The 20694-nt window shown below is 38.0% G+C and overlaps 1 protein-coding gene and 1 pseudogene across 1 annotated transcript; one reads left to right on the forward strand and one right to left on the reverse strand.

The window, feature by feature from the left end:
• Positions 1 to 3227: 3227 nt before the first annotated feature.
• Positions 3228 to 4180, reverse strand: LOC132344563 (etoposide-induced protein 2.4 homolog; annotated as a pseudogene).
• Positions 4181 to 9003: 4823 nt separating this feature from the next.
• Positions 9004 to 19950, forward strand: LOC132344532 (RNA-binding motif protein, X chromosome-like). Its single transcript, XM_059884220.1, has 8 exons — positions 9004 to 9143; positions 9666 to 9772; positions 12056 to 12230; positions 13888 to 14034; positions 15195 to 15306; positions 16486 to 16608; positions 16685 to 16773; positions 17394 to 19950. Exons 1-8 carry the CDS (start codon positions 9035 to 9037, stop codon positions 17696 to 17698), a joined length of 1167 nt encoding a protein of 388 aa, XP_059740203.1. The 5' UTR covers positions 9004 to 9034; the 3' UTR covers positions 17699 to 19950.
• The last annotated feature ends 744 nt before the right edge of the window (positions 19951 to 20694 follow it).

The raw sequence follows: 20694 nt of genomic DNA on the forward strand, positions 1-20694 counted from the left end.
TATGTTATATTTTGGTAACGGGGAGAGTGAAAGTGTTAATTGTTCAGGCATGTCAGACTCTGTGACTCCATAGACTGTAACCTGCAGTTTCTCTGTCCATGGAATTCTCTGGAGTGGCTTACCATTTCCTGACCCAGGGGATCTTCCTGACCCAGGGATCAAATCCAGGTCTCTTGCATTGCAAGCAGTGAGCCACCAGGGAAGCCCCTGGTGAAGGGGAGTTCAATACAATTAAATATTCAGTTTACAAAAGATTTTCCGGTAGTCAAAGAGCTGATGTCACTACCAAGGGATTTAATGCTTTTCTAATCATGAGATGCAGGGATTGGGATCATGAAATCAGTTCCTGAAAATGACCAACTATCTAAAACCTGTCTGACTAGATTGCCTGGAGCACAGAATGCCTCAGTCCACACTGGACTCTCAAGGGGTGTTGATAGTTGGCAGCTGCTATTCGGTGGAGGAAAACCTTACACGACACATCCAAGTGTGCAGTCAACTCTAAGAGCACCTAGCCTTTAGGGCCCAAGTGAAAGCCCTAGAGAGCCTGGGACACAAGTCACGGCAAGTCTCCAGAGGATGACCATCCATCCAGTCAACGAAGACTATCTCTGCACTCCACTCGAGGACAGGTTAGAGCTAAAGCCAGCCCTGGTCCTGAAGCACTGGCAGGAAATATTAGGCCCTGGGGGACCCTGTCCTAAACTTTTCTTGTCTTTAACTTCTTTGCAATGCCTTACGGAAACTTCTGAATGTGGGTAAATGCCATGCAGTCCCTAGAATGAGCCCAGTCTAAGGTCCCGAAAACCATGCCCCAGTATGCCATCTCACACCCGCTGTAGAGTTATCACACCATAGTTTCTGCTTTGTTTTGTTTTGAACTAGGGCTGGGAAAGACAGGTACCAGCCTGCCGGAGCCCCACGGATTCTTGGACGTTTACAGATTCAGAGAGTAAGAAGACCTGTTTCCAGTGTCTCCTGGGCTGCTTGTTCAGAAAGCACCCAGAGACGGCCAAGCCTTGCCTTCTAGCGCTGTAGATGCGTCTCTGTAGAAGGGGCAAAGCTGGGGTGTACATGCTCAAATGCAAAAGCTGGCCCTGGGCAGGAGATCTCATGCAGGGCACCGTGAAGAGGACATCCATAAAACCTGTGAACTTTACCCTTTGCCCTCAAAAGAGGTGCTGCTTCAGGGAGAAAAGTTGTAGAGTGAGAACTTCATGTGGGACAGAACGTCATGTGGGACATCACCCTCAGGCATGCCCACGGTGGAGCCCTTCTATCTGGGATGAGAGGACAACAGTGGGGGGACAGACGAACTCTGCCTACTCCATTTGTGCCAGTCTGTCTTTTGCTCAATCCAGAGGTGGACGCGATTCCAGAAAGCAGTCATCTACTTCAGAAGGACCACCCTAAGTGCTGACCAGTCCTTCAGTGAGCTCCATATGCTCCAGGTGTTCCCACTGGCCCTTGGCCCACACAGTAGTGGCAAAGCCCTAGATGAAGGACAGCTCCCTTGTGGTTGAAAACATTCTGTGCTGAGCCGTCCCGCAAGGAAGAGAAACGGTCACCACAGGGCTGGTGAGAAAAATGTTTTTCCTACAGCTTGGCCTGGCAGAGGGCCTTGGGCAAAGGCCTTAAGCCTTCCTGGAAAAAGGGATATTGACCCCTGAGCTGCAGCAGCAGCAGCAGCAGCAGCAGCAGCAGCAGCAGCAGTAGCAGCATGGGACACAGAGCACATGGCTGCGTAGGCTCGCCCTAACAGCCTCTTTCCCCTCACTTCTGCCCCTGGACACGCTGTACCGAAGCTGAGTTCCTGGAAAAAATAACAGAGTTCACATGAGCTCTAACATCTACGATGGGATCTGTTTTCCTTTATCTGATTCCTTGCATTTTCTCTTTTCCCCTGGTCACTTTTGCCAGAAACTAATATCCTCACTGCCTTCCCACCCCTCACTTTCTCCCTAGGCCACAGCCCCCCTCCATATACCTTATACACGATCCCCTAAGATGTTACCTGGAACCCCAGCTCTGGGAAGCGGACTCTCAGCAAAGCTGACCGTGCACTCATATACACACTCATACACATGTGGCCTTCGAGGTTCATAGCGAGTTCAATGTTAAGGCTTTTCCCTTGTTCTGTACTCTTATTCAAGTGTCTGATGATAGGCAACAGAGAGGATACCCGGGCCACCACCTTCCAACAGAATTGCGTTCCACTGTTTCAATCTCTGGCCCTTGTTCACCAGACCCTTTCCACGAACATCCACATTTCCCTTGTAAAACTGCCAGACCCACAGTCAATGGGCCCCTCGTCTTCCTTCTCCATCCTCCCCAACCCCCACCCCACGGGAAGAACTGCACCCCCTGACACAACCCCAACATATGACTTAGCCCCCTCTACGAATCTCCACGGACTGGTAATTCCCACGCGGTGGACTGACTCTCCTACATGCAGCTGAAGTGTTTGTCCTGAGGACCTGCCCAAACAATACGCGCCCACATGCAGCTGATGCTTTTTATTTTTCCTTTGCAATTAATTCAGGTTTACTGGTGTCTCACTCTCGATCCACTTCAGCACCAGACCACTCTTCACTACTTTCCCGTCCAAGAGAACTATGCTGGCCATTGGTCTTCACGTGAAGCAGCTTCTTCGGTTTTCTATTTTAGGTGAAGGGGGGCACACCATCGTAAGTGTCTCAAAAGCTGGGGGGAGGGGGTTCCTTGCAAAACAGAGAGAGACAGAGATATGTACACTTACCCTCCCCGAAAACACTAAAGACAGCTTGATTCTTTCAAGTCAGTTCCCAGGGGGGCGTGTCTGTGAACGTTTACATGCCCTAGAAGCACATAGTAAAAAACGGGTATCCCAGTCTTCAGCGTAGAACTATTTACAATAGCTAGGACGTGGAAGCAGCCTATGTGTCCATCAGCAGATGAAGGGATAAGGAAGTTGGAGTACACATACACAGCGGTGTCTTACACAGCTCTAACACGGAACGCATCCATGTCAGTTCTAATGAGATGGAATGAACGTGGAGCCTGCTATACTGCGTGAAGTAAGTCAGAAAGAGAAAGACAAACACTGTCCGTTAACACAAATATATGGAGTTGAGGACCTTGTAGGTGGTGCTGGGCAGCAAAGAAGAAACAGACATATAAAGAACAGACTTTGGCCTCAGTGGGAGATGGTGACGGTGGGTTAATGTGAGAAAGTAGCCCAAAAAGGTTTACATTAGCTTATGCAAAACAGATGACCAGTGCGAGTTTGACAGGTGGAGCAAGGCAACCAAAAGAAAGAGGATAGAGAAGAGGCAGCCACAATGCAGGAGAGTGCATTGCCATCTTACAATGGAAATCCAGGGGTAAACCAAATCCAAAGTAGTAAGGGCAGTTTCTTTCTATGTTGATACTGCTGGGGCATTCCAGTTCCTTTATTGAACCAATGATTTTCAAAGCAATACCAACGATTTTCAAAGCAACATAATGGGTACGGAAGTGAATAGAGAAGGGATGTATGCAGGAGACTAAGCAACTGGCCAAAATGAATGGTAAAGAGGCTGACAAACATACCCTGGAGGAGGAAGAGAGACTGCAGTGAAAGGCTAAAGAGCATGTCAGCAGTTACTCTGCTGTTAGCGAATGGGTGAGGTTCCCTCCTTGACCTCTCAAATGCCAGGTCAGCTAAATCCTGGAACCAAATCATGTTCACAACATTGATGAGAATGAAGTGGGGGAGCACAAAGAGAGATCACTGAGCTGAAGAACTTCAGCTATGACCAAAAATCTCCATGTAGAGATGGATTACCAATAATATGGGCCACTACTGACTGAAGCACAGGACTGAAAAGTCCATAAAACAAGAGGAGACTGAATCAGAAAACTCCAGCATCACAAGTGCAGCAGTGAAAAGTTCTCCCAACAACATTTGGCTCACTTTCCTGCTTCCTCTCTGTGCTCTGGGCTTCCCCCTGAGCCAGGATACTGCTTGCCCTTTTTTGATGCTACTCCTCCCTCTTTTGTTGAATTTGAGCATCCAACTTTGAGACGGTACAAATTCCCAAGACAGAGTCTGATTTCCCTGGCAAGGTCCTGCAGAAAGGTTGTGACATTCAGCCATCACTTCACTGTCCAAACTATCAACTACAGAAAGGAGAGAAAGAGGTTTCCCCAAATATTTCATCATGAAGGACTCAGTAGCTTCTCTATCTTGGCTCTGGCTCCAGCTGCAACCCTTATCCACCACTGGCCTCTGGCTCCTTTGAGCTACTCCACTCCTGGCCACCAGTTCCTACCCAGGCATTCCCAGGGCAGGGGACACTGTGTCTGCACTGCAGTGTACATTTTTGTATCACAATAAATGGCTGATTTATTCTGATAAGTGTACAGAAAGTGACAAATCACTGTCATGTGTATGAATCATTTTTTAAATCACTGGAGCATGTTCTCATGGCAGCGATCATAATGCTTTATTTCCAGTAATGCTTTTCAAATGTGTACTCTCATTGGTTAATGTAGTAATTCTTTATTTGAACTGATTATCATCTGATTATTAGTTGACTGTAACTGCTTACGTGTTTTAATTTTTGTAACATTAGTTACTGCAATATCAGTAAAATCCATCAATGGCATTTACTTTCCAAAAGAGATATGAAAACAAAGGGCCCATTTTACCTGGTGAAATGAAAAAAGGTAACTAATACTAATAGAGCCATAGGAAAACTTTCAAGTAAGAATATAGTAATATAGACATATTCTATTAGAATGGTTCTGTAGTAAGACATTAATACTAATAGACTGGTAAGCATTACATTAAAAACGATTTTCTAAACTATATCTTATACAAATATATTAAGGTGTGTTTACCTTTGGTGCATGATTTCACTGCTGAGTTGTTCACCTACATGTTCTTGACTGCTTAGTTGTCTCTGACTCTTTGCAACTCCATGGCCTGTAACCTGCCAGGCTCCTCTGTCCATGGACTTCTCTGGGCAAGAATACTGGAGAGGGTTGACATTTCCTTCTTCAGGGGATCATTCTGAGCCAGGGATCAAACTCAGGTCTTCTGTATTGGAGGAAGATTCTTTTCCACTGAGTCATCACAGAAGCTCCATTTACCTACAGTATGTTTGCTCAGTCTTGTCCCATTCTTTGAGACCCCATGGACTGGGGCTCGCCAGTGCCCCAGTGCTCTTCTGTCCGTAGGCTTCTTAAGGCAAGAATACCAAAATGGGTTGCCATTTCCTTCTCCATGGATTTACCTAAAGAAGATATATTAGAAAGATCAATCACTACTTTAGAAGAACCAGTCAACACTATATTACTTATTTATAATGGCTTACTAAGAAATTCTAAGTATTTTTGTAAACGGGGAAATATAAAGATTAGTAGACATCAGTATTAAAATAAGACATAAGCACTGAAAATGGAGCTATAGTATTGCTTTATAAGAATAGTAAAATTTAATATACTTACATATATATGTATATAAGTATATTAAATTTCATATATGTATAAATATTTATGTACATATGTGCATATTGGAGAAGGCAGTGGCACCCCACTCCAGTACTCTTGCCTGGAAAATCCCATATACAGAGGAGCCTGGTAGGCTGCAGTCCATGGGGTCGCTAACAGTCGGACACGACTGAGTGACTTCCCTTTCAATTTTCACTTTTCACTTTCACGCATTGGAGAAGGAAATGGCAACCCATTCCAGTGTTCTTGCCTGGAGAATCCCAGGGATGGCAGAGCCTGGTGGGCTGCCCTCTATGGAGTCGCAGAGAGTCAGACACGACTGAAGCGACTATGTGTATATATGTATGTATGTGTATATATATATATACATATATATATATATATATATATAATGGCTATATAAACTAGATAAATTCTAAAGAAACCCTTGGAAAATAAGTTTTAGTTCTCTCCTTCGTTAAGTGTATTTTCTTCTATTAGATATGATTTTACATGTTAATTCCTAGAAGGAAGAATTTTATATAGGGAAAAATAATCTGTCAGCAGAGTTCTTTCAGGTATAGACATGCATTAGCTGAGGTGACAGAAATTGCAGAGTTTGTCCTTAGTGGATCTCTTCATTTTGTTACTTTTGGGATTTTTAGTGAAAAACATTACCTTTATTTGCTTAATGAGAAAATTCCAAATATGTTTACTTCAAAGACACTAAGGCTTTTAACTCCTAAATGGTTTAAATATTTTCATTATTTATCCTTTTCTTTTGTATTAAGAAAAAGGGAAATCACACAATTAAAGAATATGCCACTCAAGAGTGGTCATATTGGTGACATATGAGACGGCAATAAATTATGAAAACATGTGATGGTAGAAGTTCTCTTTTGTATTTTATAGTGATTAAGTTAACCCGACTGGTAAACCTAGTAGAATATTTTGCTCTTTTTATTTTTGGTTTATTTTTTTTTTTTTTTAGACTTTCCCTCAAAGGTCTCCATTTACCCCTCCTCCACCTCTGTATTTTCTTCCTGCCCTACTTTCTCTGCGGCTCATCTCGCGATACATCCAGGTTCCTTACGCTCGTCTCCTCGTGCCGTACATCCGGTTCTTTATGCGCTTGACGGAAGAGGCAGGGCTGCGTTCAAAATTAGTTTAGCTAGCAGTCGACTCAGGGGCTTTGGTGGTGTGTGTTCGGAAGACCGAGACAAAAAAAAAAGTAAAGAATCGGGCATTTTAAGATCAAAAAACAGATTTATACCTTATGAGAACATGTTTATAGGTATAGTGTCAGTTTTTACTGGAGAAAAATGGTAACTCAGACTGACTTTTCCTGTCAGGTTTTTTCCCGTAAGACCTAATAGCTGAGTGTATGTATATATATGTGTGTGTGTGTGTGTGTACATTATCTTGAAAAGTCTTATTAGTTTATTTCTTGAAAAATATCTTTAATTTTTATTCCTTGGAGAATCAGTGCCTGAAGTAGCAATGGAAAGCCAGTGAAGTTTGAGGGTTCTTTTGTCTGAATGGAGGGCTTGGGGATGCGATGGACGAGGTGGGGGCGGAGCGGGGGTGGGATGAAGAAGGGGGTTTGAAATGTCTGGATGTTGGCTGTGGGAGGATATACTGGGCGTATACTCCTACCCTGGGACTGAGAAAGCTGTTTTTGCTTTGTAACTTTTCTTTGATGTATAAGGCTGGATCTTTCTCCACAAGCTTATGGCTACTAGGGCGGGATGTTGGTTGCTTTCGGTGTGTAATTCATTTTTTCCCTGTTGGTTTGGGGCTGCTAGTCGTGTGCAGTGTTGCCTTGGTGTGCAGTTCGGCTTTTTTCCGTTGGTTTGGGGCTGCTAGTCATGTGGAATGTTGCGTTGGTTTCTCGCAAAATGTGGCTTTGGTGTGTAATGCGGCTTTTTTGCTGTCCACTTGGGGCCGCTGCTTCAGTCGTCTCTGACTCTGTGCGACCCTATAGACCGCAGCCCACCAGGCTCCCCCGTCCCTGGGATTCTCCAGGCACGAATACTGGAGTGGGTTGCCATTTCTTTCTCCAGTTGGGACCGCTAGTCATGCAGAATGTTGCTTTGGTGTGTAATGCATTTTTTCCCCCGTTGGCTGGTGCCTGTTAGAGGCGCGGAATGCTTCTTTGGTGTGTAATGCGAAATTTCTCCCTCCGCTAGGGTCTTCTAGTTGTGCAGAATGTTGCTCTGGTGTGTAGTTTGGCTTTTTTCCGTTGGCTTGGGGCTGCTAGTTGTGCGGAATGCTACTTTGGTGGGTAACGCGGCTTTTCTCCCTCCACTTGGGGCTGCTAGTTGGGCTGAATGTTGCTCTAGTGTGTAATTTGGCTTTTTTGTTTGTTTGTTTGTTTGTTTCCCTTGCCTTGGGGCTGCTAGTTTACCGGACTGTTGCTTTGGTGTGTAAACCGGCTTTTCTCCCTTGGCTTGGGGCTGCTAGTTGCGGGGGCTTAGTCGTGCAGAATGTTGCTCTGGTGTGTAATTCGCCTTTTCTCCGTTGGCTTGGGGCTGCTAGTTGTGCGGAATGCTGCTTTGGTGGGTAACGCGACTTTTCTCCCTCCACTTGGGGCTGCTAGTTGGGCTGAATGTTACTCTAGTGTGTAATTTGGCTTTTTTTTTTTTTTTTTTTTTCCTCCTTGCCTTGGGGCTGCTAGGGCACCGGACTATTGCTTTGGTGTTTAACCTGGCTTTTCTCCCTTGGCTTGGGGCTGCTAGTTGTGGGGGCTGTTGCTTTGGTGCCTAATCCAGCTTTTCTCTCTTGGCTTCTGGCTACTAGTCATGGGATATTGCTTTGGTGTATAACTCAGATTTTCTCCCTTGCCTTGAGTCTGCTAATTGCGCATCTGGATGTAACAGCCCAGGCTCCATTTTGTTTCACGTGCACTCTTTTTTTTTTTAAACAGTTTTTCTCTGAGATAGTGACAGTAGTTGACAAACTTAACCAGTATACCGAACCATTTTACTTATATGACTTAAAACTAAAGTTTTCAAATGTTGAACTGTTGATTAACTTAACGAAAATGGTCAAATTTTAATGTTCATAAAAGTTAACATTATTTTGTCTGGAGCTATGATTCTTAGTTTACCAAAATAAGTAACCACAGGTTAAATTTTCCTCAGCAAAGTATTTTATTCTCTTGTGGCTTTTATGACTTAGTATTGTAGAAGTTTTTAAATTTAAGTGTATTTTACAGATTATTTGTTGTGTAATCAATATAAACGTGAGAAAATGGGGAAATTTGAAAATGTGTTTAGTGTATTTTATGTACATTTTATAAAACTTAGATACTGTATTTAGGTTTTAATGAGTGAATTCTTTAAACACTGCAGCTCAAAACAGTTTTCCAGCAGCCTTCTAATGTAATTTAAACTTACAGGTTTTTGTTATCTGTAAAAAAACAGCATTCATTAGGTCAGGGCTTGTTTTCCTTTTTGCGTTACAAGCTTCCTTGTATTTTAAGTAAACATTTTTAAAAGTTCAGTTCTTTTTAAATGATATTGGAACATTTTGGCTCATAATTTGTTCTTTGGTATATTTTTTGCCACCTAACAGTAAAATGATGGAAGCAGATCGGCCTGGAAAACTGTTAATAGGAGGCCTCAGTGCTGAAACAACGGAGGAGTCTCTTGAAGCTGAATTTGGGAAATATGGTCACATTGTGGAAGGTAACTCTAGAATCGGATATGACTGAGTGACTGAACTGAATCGAACTCTAGAATCAACATACGTAACTCTTTAAAGCAAATGTCTACTTGATATATATCCATGGACAACTATGAGTAGTTTCAGGTTTTTGTTTTTTTAATTGGGCAAGTACTTGGCAGTCAGTGAAAGGGTCTCCTCTTACTGAAAAGGGAAGAAAACAGTGCCTTTAAAATGTACTAGTGGTCCTGGGATGTGAAAGAGAATAAGACATGGTAATAGTAGAATTATTGAGATTTACTGTTCATTTTTAGAATACTAGGAATAATATATAAAAATCAAATTATGTGATATTTTTATATCATGTATAAAACGATATATAGATTTTTGTTTTTAAGTAACTTTCAAAAGTTTGTACTGTGTTGATAACATTCAAGTATGTTAAAGGGTCTTATGAGAAATTGTCAAAGGAGTGATAATTTTGAAAATAGTAAAGTTCAATTTTATGTGACATTTTAAATTTAAAAGATTTACGTGTATTACAGTTCTCTTGATAAAGGATCGGAACACAAACAAGTCGAGAGGCTTTGCTTTCATTACTTTTGAGAGCCCCGCAGATGCAAAGGATGCTGCCAAAGAAATGAATGGAAAGGTAAGTCTTAATAATGTATGTTCTTCATTTAACACTATTGATAGATTTCTTTTGGAGAAGGCAATGGCACCCCACTCCAGTACTCTTGCCTGGAAAATCCCATGGGCGGAGGAGCCTGGTGGGCTGCAGTCCATGGGGTTGCAGAGTTTGACACGACTGAGTGACTTCACTTGCACTTTTCACTTTCATGCGCTGGAGAAGGAAATGGCAACCCACTCCAGCGTTCTTGCCTGGAGAACCCCAGGGACAGGGGAGCCTGGTGGGCTGCCGTCTATGGGGTCGCACAGAGTCGGACACGACTGAAGTGACTTAGCAGCAGCAGCATAGATTTCTTTATTGTTACAGTAGTATAATGCTTTGTAAGGCTTCACTCCTTTTTGTCACATAAATACTAGTTCCTCTGGTTGGGAAGAGATTGAAGTTAATACCAGCATTAACAAAACAGATTAAATCTGTCTTCTATTAACATTCAGGTGTAAATACAAATAGGTTTTAACCTTCAGCACTCTCCCCGTATTTCATACTGTATTTTAAGTCTTGGCATTTTCTATTTAAGTCACTCTTCAGTGTATCAGTGTTAGGAATAAAAATTTGTCCCGTAGAAGCTGAACTTTTTTAAAAAACTGGAGAATTGCTTTACAGTATTGTGTTGGTTTCTGCCGTGTATCAGCATGAATTAGCCATAAGCATACAAATGTTATCTCCCTCCCACTTCCCTCCCCATCCCATTTCTTTAGCTAGCTATGGAGCACTGTGTTTGCTCCAGGATGTGCCCCGTCTGTGGATTGTTACATTAAATAAAAAGGAAGTCTGTATCTCCCCCATTTTATATTGTGGGTAATAGGCTTTTGTACTCATGATATCCTGTTGTTAAATTATCTCTGGAACTTCTACATTCCCTTAGTGCAAATACATTAATTCCCTATTATCTACAGTTATGGTTCTAGTATATTTCACACATGTGACACATGTTGACCCTTGTCCTTTAATTTTTCAGATATGGTAGTACCTAAAAGTTAAGTTTGACTCAGCTTTGGGTCACAGAGATAAATTTTCCTTGAGAATACTTGATGGTAACTAATTCCTCTTTTTTTTTTTTTTTTATTTGTTCTAGTTGTCAAGCACTGGAACATGTAATCTGAAATTACACTTGAGTAATTTTTATTCAATAGGTGTTATATTGCGAGGCATTGATTGAATTTAGTTAGCTGGTTAATGGTTGTGGATGAGACAAAATATTTATTTTCTTAAGCACTGGCGTTCTGGGTGAAGGGAAAAAACGTACAAATAGAAACATTAATTTTACACGCAGAAATGTTAAGGAAAATAAAGTAGTAATTTTGGTGGAGCTCATCGGGTGGTGAATACTATTTTTTTCAGTATATCTAGGAATATTTGCTAAATCCTGAGTTGGGAAAGAGACACTGCATGAATTTGTGGAAAATATTTTGAACCAAGATATAGAAAATGAGACCCTAAGATGAGGGGAAAATGGCTTTTGAGGATGATTGTATTGATCTAGAGGCCATTTCAGCCAGAAGTCCTGGTGGAAATTTAGGATTTAAAATTGTTTTCCAAAAATAATGTGAAATAACAAGAGTGTATATAGTATGATTCCTGTTAGGTTTTCAAAACTCCTTTTGGTCTCTGTAAAATATTAAGGCAGATATTGGAAGATTAAATTTAAGCATTTCTGAAAAATACGAAGTAGCATTACGGTCAGTAACCCCCTGGGAACAGAAAATAAAACAGTTGTATAAGGCAAGAAATGTTAATGGCCAAATAAAGGTTCTATTTTTAAAAAAAGAAAAATGAAGAAAATTATTAGAACTAGAGTAAATACAGAGCAGCAGTTATATTGAGAAAATTTATGTTTGTGTCTAATAGAACAAATGCTAAAATATAATTATGATAGGAACAATTATTTTGAATAAGTAATAGGCATACTTTTACATACCCTTGGGAAGCTGAAATTTTAAATGGAAAATTTACTAAAATGAAGCATGTTATAGAAAATAAAAATGTGTGCTTTTTCATGGTAAAGGAGAGATACTCATCATTTAATACCAGAGAACCGTTCAGGAAGTTCTAATAGTAAATACATACGCTTTGTGTTGGATGACTTAGGAAAGGCAATTGCCAATTAAGTCATGTTCATCATATTGAAGAGCACAGTCATTTCAGGAAAAAAATGTTTGCTTTGGGGAAAAATACTGATTTAATTCATTGCAATAATAAGTTAAAATTTATGTAACATTACTGATGTTGTACTTAATCTTATAGTTTTTGGATGGAAAAACAATTAAAGTAGAACAAGCCAATAAACCATCTTTTGAAAGTGGTGGTAGACAGAAACTGCAACCCCCTGCAAGAAACAGGGGCCATCCAAGAAATCTGAGATGGGAAAGAGGAGGATCTGGTGGAGCAAGAGGGCGTATGTCTCATGGAGGAAACTTTGGTAATGTATTAAAATACAAGGACGCCATAGCACTGAAAAACTGTTAAGTTTGAACATCTAGTAAATCTCAATGTCTATTGCATTGTTAATGAGAAGAATAATCTACAAGAATATATTAAATGAGAAAATTACCATTATTGATAATCAGAATTATTTCTAAGTTGTAAAGAATTGTTGTAGTTATAAAATTACTTATGTGCAAAAAAAGTTCATCATCTTACAGGGAAATGGCTTAAATTTTATTCTTTTTTTTTACCATTGTTATCGATGCCTCTTTAACAGTTTTTCTACACAATTCATTGCTGTTGATCATACATTAGAATTTTCCAATTTTGGCAAATAACTTTATTTAAACTATTAAAAAGACATGTATATACTCTCAGAGTAGTCCTACTGTATTGTAAAAAGTACTGGAGAACTTTGAAGATTACATAACAGATAACACAGTTCAGGGGTGAACATTGTGTATTTTTGGACTGACCTTGTAGTATTTGTCTTGAGCATGTATGTGCAGACAACTCTATGCAATTCTCCACTGTCATTTTGATATGGTGCTTTTGTTCCTGGGTTCTGTTGTAATAAAATTTGCATTTTGGAAAAGTTGTCTTTGATACAGATGTAAAAGCCTCTGTTTTGTATGTATAATTACATATATGTACATACATATGCATGTTTGTGTGTGTTAGAGAACAGTGAGTTACTGCAAATGGTATTATGAAATATTTTCAAAGAAGTTTTTACTTGGTAAGAAAGAAGGGAGGCACTTTCCATTCATAAACTTCCATATATCTAACAAACTTTGTCTCCTCTACTAACAATAACCAATCTTGAAAAATAAAACATTTCACTTCTGTTTTTGACAACCAGATGTGTGATTTTTTAGAAAATATTTTTAAAAGTTCTGTTACAGGGTGTGTTCATTATAAGATCACACAGTTCTGTTATTTTCTCAGGAGATGAGAAAAGTTTACTAGCTCATATTCTGCAAAGTGTACTCTCCCAAGTGTAACTGGAATATATCTGTAAACATTTTTCTAGTTAGATAAAAAGATTTCATTACTTACCATGCATTCTTAAATACTATTAGAGTTGAACAGAACATAGCCTTTTCCTTGAAAAATTAACAGTAAAGGTTGATCCTTGAACAAAGCAGATCTGTGTGGATTCACTTAAAAGCAGGGTTTTTTGTTTTTACTCCAAGTAAATATGTACTAGGTTACTAAATGATCCAAGGTTGTTGGAGAAGTTGCATTTTTTCCTATAAAAGGAGTTTTTTATACTTTTAGGTGCATATTTTTTTTATTGTTTTGACATAACACCTATTGTGTTACATTTTTAAAAGCTTTTTTGACACCAGAATTGTATGAATTATTTTCCTCCCAGTGTGTTTAAAATTTTATTTTATCCTGGTTTTTCTCCACCTCCTCTATTCTCTTCAGACTACTATCACAGCAGTGGTTCTTTAATCATTTCATAAATTTTTCAAACTGACTGAATTGTACTAACTGATGTATCACATGAGGAAATAGTTTTATTGGTTTAGACAAATACAAATGCTGAAGGCAATGGTAGTTCTTTATTAAAGATCTATAAACAGTAAGCAAAACTTAAACTTTAAGAATGTTTACTCTACCTAAAAAATTGCATTGAAATACAGGTGATAATGGATATAGTCTCAACACGAGCTCTTCAAGAGGACCCTATCCAGTTAAAAAAGGACCATCTTCAAGATGTCAAGGTCCTTCTCCTAAAAGATCTGCTCCTTCTGTTCAAGGGCGAAGCAGTAGTGGAATGAGAGGACGAGGTAAACGTTATATAATATAGAGACTATTGTTTCTGAGTAGTTAGTAAACGTGAGCTATTTAAAAATCAATCCTTAACTTTAAGAAGCAAAATGAAAAGAGAATTACATGGACATGTTTGTTGATCACTAGTTGATTTGTGGATGAAAAATAATTCTTTAGCATCTAATTATAGATGTGTGGTAGGTGATTAACATAGAAGTGGGGAAGACATTTCTTTTAAATCTATGCTTGCTAGAGAATTCCTTGGGTTTTTTTTTTTTTTTTTTTTTGAAGTTGCTAACATTTGCTGCTTAGTAGGATTTTTCACGTGGTTTCAAGATCAAGTATTTTCATGAAAACTAATATCCCATGAGTCAGCGATTTGGAATGTAGAGTAGTTTAGCTATGTTATATTGGCTACCTGGTTCATGTAATTATAAACAGTAACTGAAACTTGTCATATTAACTGTAGTTTGGATTCTTAACATATTTTTACATTGTTTGCTCTTGATACAGCTAAAAACTTTGAATCATTATCAAATTGTCATTTTTATGTATAGAATATTAATGAAGCTAAGTGTATTATGGTATTGATTTCAAAATACAAAAGAAGCTTAGAAACCTAAAGTTTCATTAGATTATTAGCCTAGTGAGCAAACAAAACAAGAGAAGTCTGACCACCAGGAATTAGTAAGAATTAGCACAAGAAGTGAGTATTATTTACAGTAAATAGTTTTCCTGTTTTGGAAGAGGTAGCATTTTTCAAATGAGCCCTTTATTGCTAATAAGTAGTTGAACTCAATAGTACTATCATTTGGAAAGGTCAGTAATTCAGGTTGCAGTTTATGTTAAATTTATCAACATTAGGAAAAAATCAAGTACTTTGTGATTGAACCTGTGAAAATAGTTTCAAAAAAATAATTAGACTTTACTCAAAGTTTGAGAGATTCTATTACTTGTAATTTAAAGATTATCCAAAATGTACAGGGAGCAGAAGATGTCAGGAAATAAAATGTTCAGAAATTACATTTATAAAGCAAGCTAAATGTGCATGAATCGGATTTTATAAGTATTTTTTTTCAATTGTTTTGGAGAGAGGAGACACACCAGTCTTTCGAATTTTTCTTTGAAATATTACTCTCAATTCTGAGATACTTATGTGAGCATTTTTAAATTAAAGGTCCAGTATTGCGGAGAGAAAATTACAGAGGAGGTCCTCGTAGACAGCCAGTGTCTTCTCGGAGAGATAACTATGTGTCACCAAGAGATTATGGTTATGCTACTAAAGACAGGTAAAGAAAAATAAAATACATGAATTTTTAAGTCATAGTTAATTTTGTTGAGGTAAAATGTATCTAACAAAATTTTAAAAGTGAACAGTTCAGTAGCATTTAAACTACTCAGAATTCTGCAACCGCTATCTCTGTTCAGTTCCAAAACATTTCATCACCCCAAAACAAAATCTATAAGCAGTTGCTCCCATTTTTATCCCCCCGTGTCCCTAGGAGACACCCACCTACGTCATGTGTCTGTAAATTTACCTAATCCTGAATATATCATACGTTCACTGTAGCCTGCCAGGCCCCACTGCCCATGGAGTTCTCCAGGCCAGAATACTGTAGTGGGTAGCCATTCCATTCTCCAGAGGATCTTCCTGAGGGATTGGACCCTGGTCTTCCATATTGCAGTCAGATGCTTTACCAACTGAGCCACATGGAAGCCTTAACAATATGTGACCTTTAATATGTGGCTTTTCCATTAGTGTGAGTGTTTTCAAAGATAATCCTTGCTGAAGCATGAATCAGTACTTCAGTTTTTGAGTGGGGGTTAAACTACCATTATATGTATAGTTAACATTGTTTGTTTATCCATCTTTATGGTTAAAGCGTACAAACATTGGAGTACCTGCTTTCAATTCAGAGTGTAAACTCTGAATTGGAATTCCTGGGTCATACAGTATTTTCAGTATTTTAAGGAACCATTCATCTTCTCCATAACTGCACTGGTGGTGCAGTGCTAAGAGCCCACCTGCCAACGCAAGAGACTCAGATTCAATCCCAAGGTGGGGAAGATACCCTGGATGAGAAAACAGCAATTTACTCCATATTCTTGCTTGAAAAATCCCATCAATAGAGGGGCCTGGTGGGCTACAGTCCACAAGGTCACTAAGAGTCTGACACAGCTTTCTATTTACTGTGCACACACAGGATTTCTGCATGCTCACCAACACCTGATGCTTTATATTAGGGTTAGCCTGTCTACTAGGTGCAGAGTAGGTGTCTCATTCAGATTGAAAAACTTTTTTTCTTCCTAAAAAAATAATGATGTTAAGCAGTGTTTTACATTCTTGTTCATCATTATATATCTTCCTTGAAGAAAAGTATATTGAGATCCTCTGAATTTAAAACTTTTTTTGTCTGTATGAATTCAGTATGAATTCTTTTCATTTATTTTTGTTTGTTTGTTTTAAGTTACTCAGGCAGAGATCCAAGTTCGCGAGACACCAAGAATTATGCTCCACCATCTAGAGACTATGCATACCATGATTACGGCCATTCAAGTTCTTGGGATGATCATTCCTCTAGAGGACATAGGTACTATAAACAATTCTGTTTCTAATCAAATAACTTATGGAAATTTTTTCTTTAACATTAATTCTCTTAAATTTAGTGATCATGATGGCTATGGTGGAAGCCGTGATAGAGATTATTCTGAACATCGAAGTGGAGGCTCTTACAGGGATTCATATAGGAGTTATGGTAAGAGTACAGTTACAACTCAGAAAGGACAGAATTAGAATTGACATGCTAGATCTACATCATTTACTCAAGTTTACTTCTAATTTCTCAGGGGAAAAAAAAAGTAATTTCTACCTAATTGATTGGTTTGAATTAGTTTTGATCAGTCATTTAAAATGATATGAAGGGTAATTTGGCAGCTTACATTTTTTAATCACAAAAATTACTGTAACATTTTTAAAAACAAAAGTGCTATTAAGAGTATGAAGCATAGGAACATTATGAAGTTCAAAATTTTAGTCTTTTCCAAAAAATTAATATTTACTTTAAACTGCTGCTGAGTCATTTCAGTCACGTCCGACTCTGTGCAACCCCATAGATGGCAGCCCACCAGGCTCCCCTGTCCCTGGGATTCTCCAGGCAAGAACACTGGAGTGGGTTGCCATTGCCTTCTCAACCACTGGAGCTAAAAAATACTGCTCTTTTTAAATAAATGTGAAAGCCCCTTCACCATGGCTACTAGTTCATATCTTCACCACAGAGGCAGATAAAGGCTAGCCTTTGAAAGATTTAGTACTTTATAGTCATGTTATAGTAGTAATGGGAAAATTTTATAATTTTATCAATTATTAATTTCACAGGGGGCTCCCACGGTGCTGTATCAGGAAGAGGTCCACCTCTGAGTTACGGCAGAGGTCGTCACTATGACGATTATAGCAGTACAAGAGATAGAAATGGAGGAGGGCAGAAAAGTTACTCATGCAGCCGAAGTGATACATACTTAAGTGGTCGTGACCGTGGTGGAAGACAAGAACAAGGATTTCCATCCTCCAAGGATAGGGTGTACCCTGCTCCTCATGAGTCATACAGTAGCTCAGGTTATGAGGCTTCCAGGGGAGGTCATGGGGGAAACCGATCTGAAAGAGTAGGCCGAAACAGATACTAAAAATAATACTCACATACCATGTTTTGTTGGCATGGGAAAATTTTGTGTGAGTTTCTGTTTTAATTCATACTTGAGTACTGCTGAAGAAAAAGCATTGGCTTTGGAGGGAAGAGCTGTAAACTTTACCCTCCATGAATTTTCAGATAAATTGAAAAATAGAATCATTCAGATAAGTTGAAAAATAGAGTTATTCAAAGTAATTTCATAGTTGTCTGCTAATTGAAAAATAGAAGTTAAAAATTTTTAATTTAATGTCTAAATTTTCAGAGTGTGTTTTGCGAAATGCCACTGTTTATTTTACTGGTGCGTTAAACAAGCATAAAAACACTTGTTTGGAGGGTGAATTGTGCTGTTTGCTTAAAGTTTCCCTTTGTGTCTTTGCACATGAATGCATTCAGAATTAAGCAATACGGTATTTCTCCATTGCAAGCTGTACCTGCTTTCTATTTAGGTTAACAAATATTACATGCTATTTTTGAAAGCAGTGTATAAAAGGTTTGACAAGTCTCTAAAAAACCTGAAAGGGATGTTTGCGTCCTTACTGAAATGTTGTGTCCAACTGTTTAAAACAATAGTATAAATCAGAAGAAAATTTAGATATATGACTAAAATGTTTAAGTCTAAAGTTAAGTATCAATTTTCTTAGCCATTCAAGTGGCTAATGACAAAAGTGCCATGATTAAAAAGAAAACAATTTGTACCTAAGTTGAGATTGAACTAGTTAAGTATTCTGAGTATGTATCTTAATGAAAGTAAATAGTTCTAGATTTGTTGGAAAGGCAGTGTTTTAAGTAATGATGATTTTAACTTCATTTTGGAGTACTTGATCTAACCCAAAAGTATAGGCTTATCTATAAGGAAAGTTAAGGGTTTTTATAGGTAGATTTAGGTATCAATAATAATACATCAACTTTTTGTTAAGAAACAAGTATAAGAGCTGCAGGACAAATGGAATTGGCAAAATTAGTGGAGAGATTTGCAATTTCCTTTTAAAGTAACAGCAAATTAGGGGAAATTTACTTTTTAAAGGTTCAATTAACAATATTTGAGGCAAACTCAGAAGACAGATTAAGAAATTTCTTAGGATTGTTCCAAATGTTAGAAGTCAAAGGCATAGTTGAATACATTTTCAAGACAAAGGATAGTGCATAAAAGTGACATTGATATTTACATGAAGTTCAAGGCAACACTGTCCAGGTAAGCAGGAACAAAGTAAGCAGTAAGTTACTGATCCTAGTACAAAGCTGAGAAAGAACAGGATATTTTTTAAGTAGTTAGATTGGTAACTTCTGAAATTGCAACCAGATCTCAAACGGCTATTTTGATGCTAGACATTATGAAAGCATAACTTTCATTTAGTTGTGCTGTAGTGTTTGTGAGGACTGAATAAGAATATAAACTTCCTAGCATAATTTCTAATTATTTCCTATGAATCCATTATGATAGTGTCTGTATTACCTACCCTGGAAACTTTGAGCAACAGAAAGATCCTTGACAGGATATCTTGTTATAATAGTGACAACATTCGTGAGTATATGAGAATGGCAACCTAGAAAATAATTTCTCCCAAACATTGCTATAAAGATTCTGTTTTTGAGCATGTTAAAGAGTAAACTCTGAAAATTATAACCAAAGTTAAAGGCCTGTCCTGTTAAAGTGTTCATTCGACAAAAATGAATTTGTTGTCTGTAGTACAGAGAATAAAAAGTAAATTTCAACTATAACTAAATTTCTCTACAGTTTATGTGTAATGAGTTACTGTTTTTAAAATCAGTTTGACCTGAAGGTTCCTGTAGTTGGCTTAATTTGAAAATGGCAATTAACCCAGAAATGTAAAATTCCCTGTTGAAAATGCTCCTGATGTAAGAAATGTTGTACCTTTCTGTTGACCCTAGCCATTAAACTGGTTTTTAGTAATAAAGAATATCAAGTTGCTTTAGAAACAGTGTTAAAAAACCTGCACAACGAAGTATTCTTCTTCTGTATGTTGATATAGAACTCTGTATCCCAGGCTTTGCTGTGTATGCTGAATATAAAGGCATAATTTGTTTAGTGTTTAGTAACTATGAATTTTAAATCATCTAAAAGTGGGAAAAAGTCCTTGAAACTGTCTTGACTTAAAGGGGTTATCTTCTTGTATGTTGCTTGTTTTTATTTGATGTTTTTGTGTTAGAGAAAACTTTCCATTTGTGATTTTTCATTAGTTCTGTATGTATTGTAAACTTTTAGTACTTTGTGTTAGGAATTTTTATCTTGAAATTAAAGTGTTACATAGCTTTCTAAAAGTGTTAGTTTGGCTTTTTATACCTACTCTATTATTTTTTTTTCTTACTGTGATATATGATAGAATTATTTTCATTTCTTAGTGAAACACCAATTTTTCCAGTAAAAACTAGCATAAAAGTTAAAAAGTATGCACATCTTTTTCTCAGCTCTTGTTTCTACTTCTCTTAATGAAATTTTCTGCTATGTATTGCCATGTAGCACATTACTTCGGAAGTACCTCTATTATTGTTCAATTTTATCTTTTATTTTTCTGGCTGTTTCCTTTATATAGTTCCATAAGCCATTGGAGTTTTGACTGACATTGCTTTACATTTATCAATGAATTAGGGCAAAAGTGACTTTAATGTTTTAGAATTTCCCGCCCATCTTTCATTATATTCAGACTCTATTTAGAACCTGACAGATTCTCACTAAAGGCCCTTATTACATCAGTTGTTAATGACATTTTCCTGTTTACTTGTGTTTGGTTTTGCTGGATTTTTTTCGGTGGCAGATTCTTTAAGAGTTAGCCACCTGGAAGCCCTGTTAGCTGCATTCCTAAAGTAATGTTTAATGCTTAGGTTTTGAATGAAATTTTATGTGTATTGCAATTAATAAATGGGTGTTCTTTTTGTTTAAAGTTCTTTAATTTAAGTGATATTTTATTAAAAATAACTTACAGTATTCAATTTCCTGCATAAGCTGGCCATCATTTAAGGACACACTTTTAT

This window comes from Bos taurus, chromosome Y (assembly GCF_002263795.3).
Source record: "Bos taurus isolate L1 Dominette 01449 registration number 42190680 breed Hereford chromosome Y, ARS-UCD2.0, whole genome shotgun sequence".
NCBI classification, from domain to species: Eukaryota; Metazoa; Chordata; class Mammalia; order Artiodactyla; family Bovidae; genus Bos; species Bos taurus.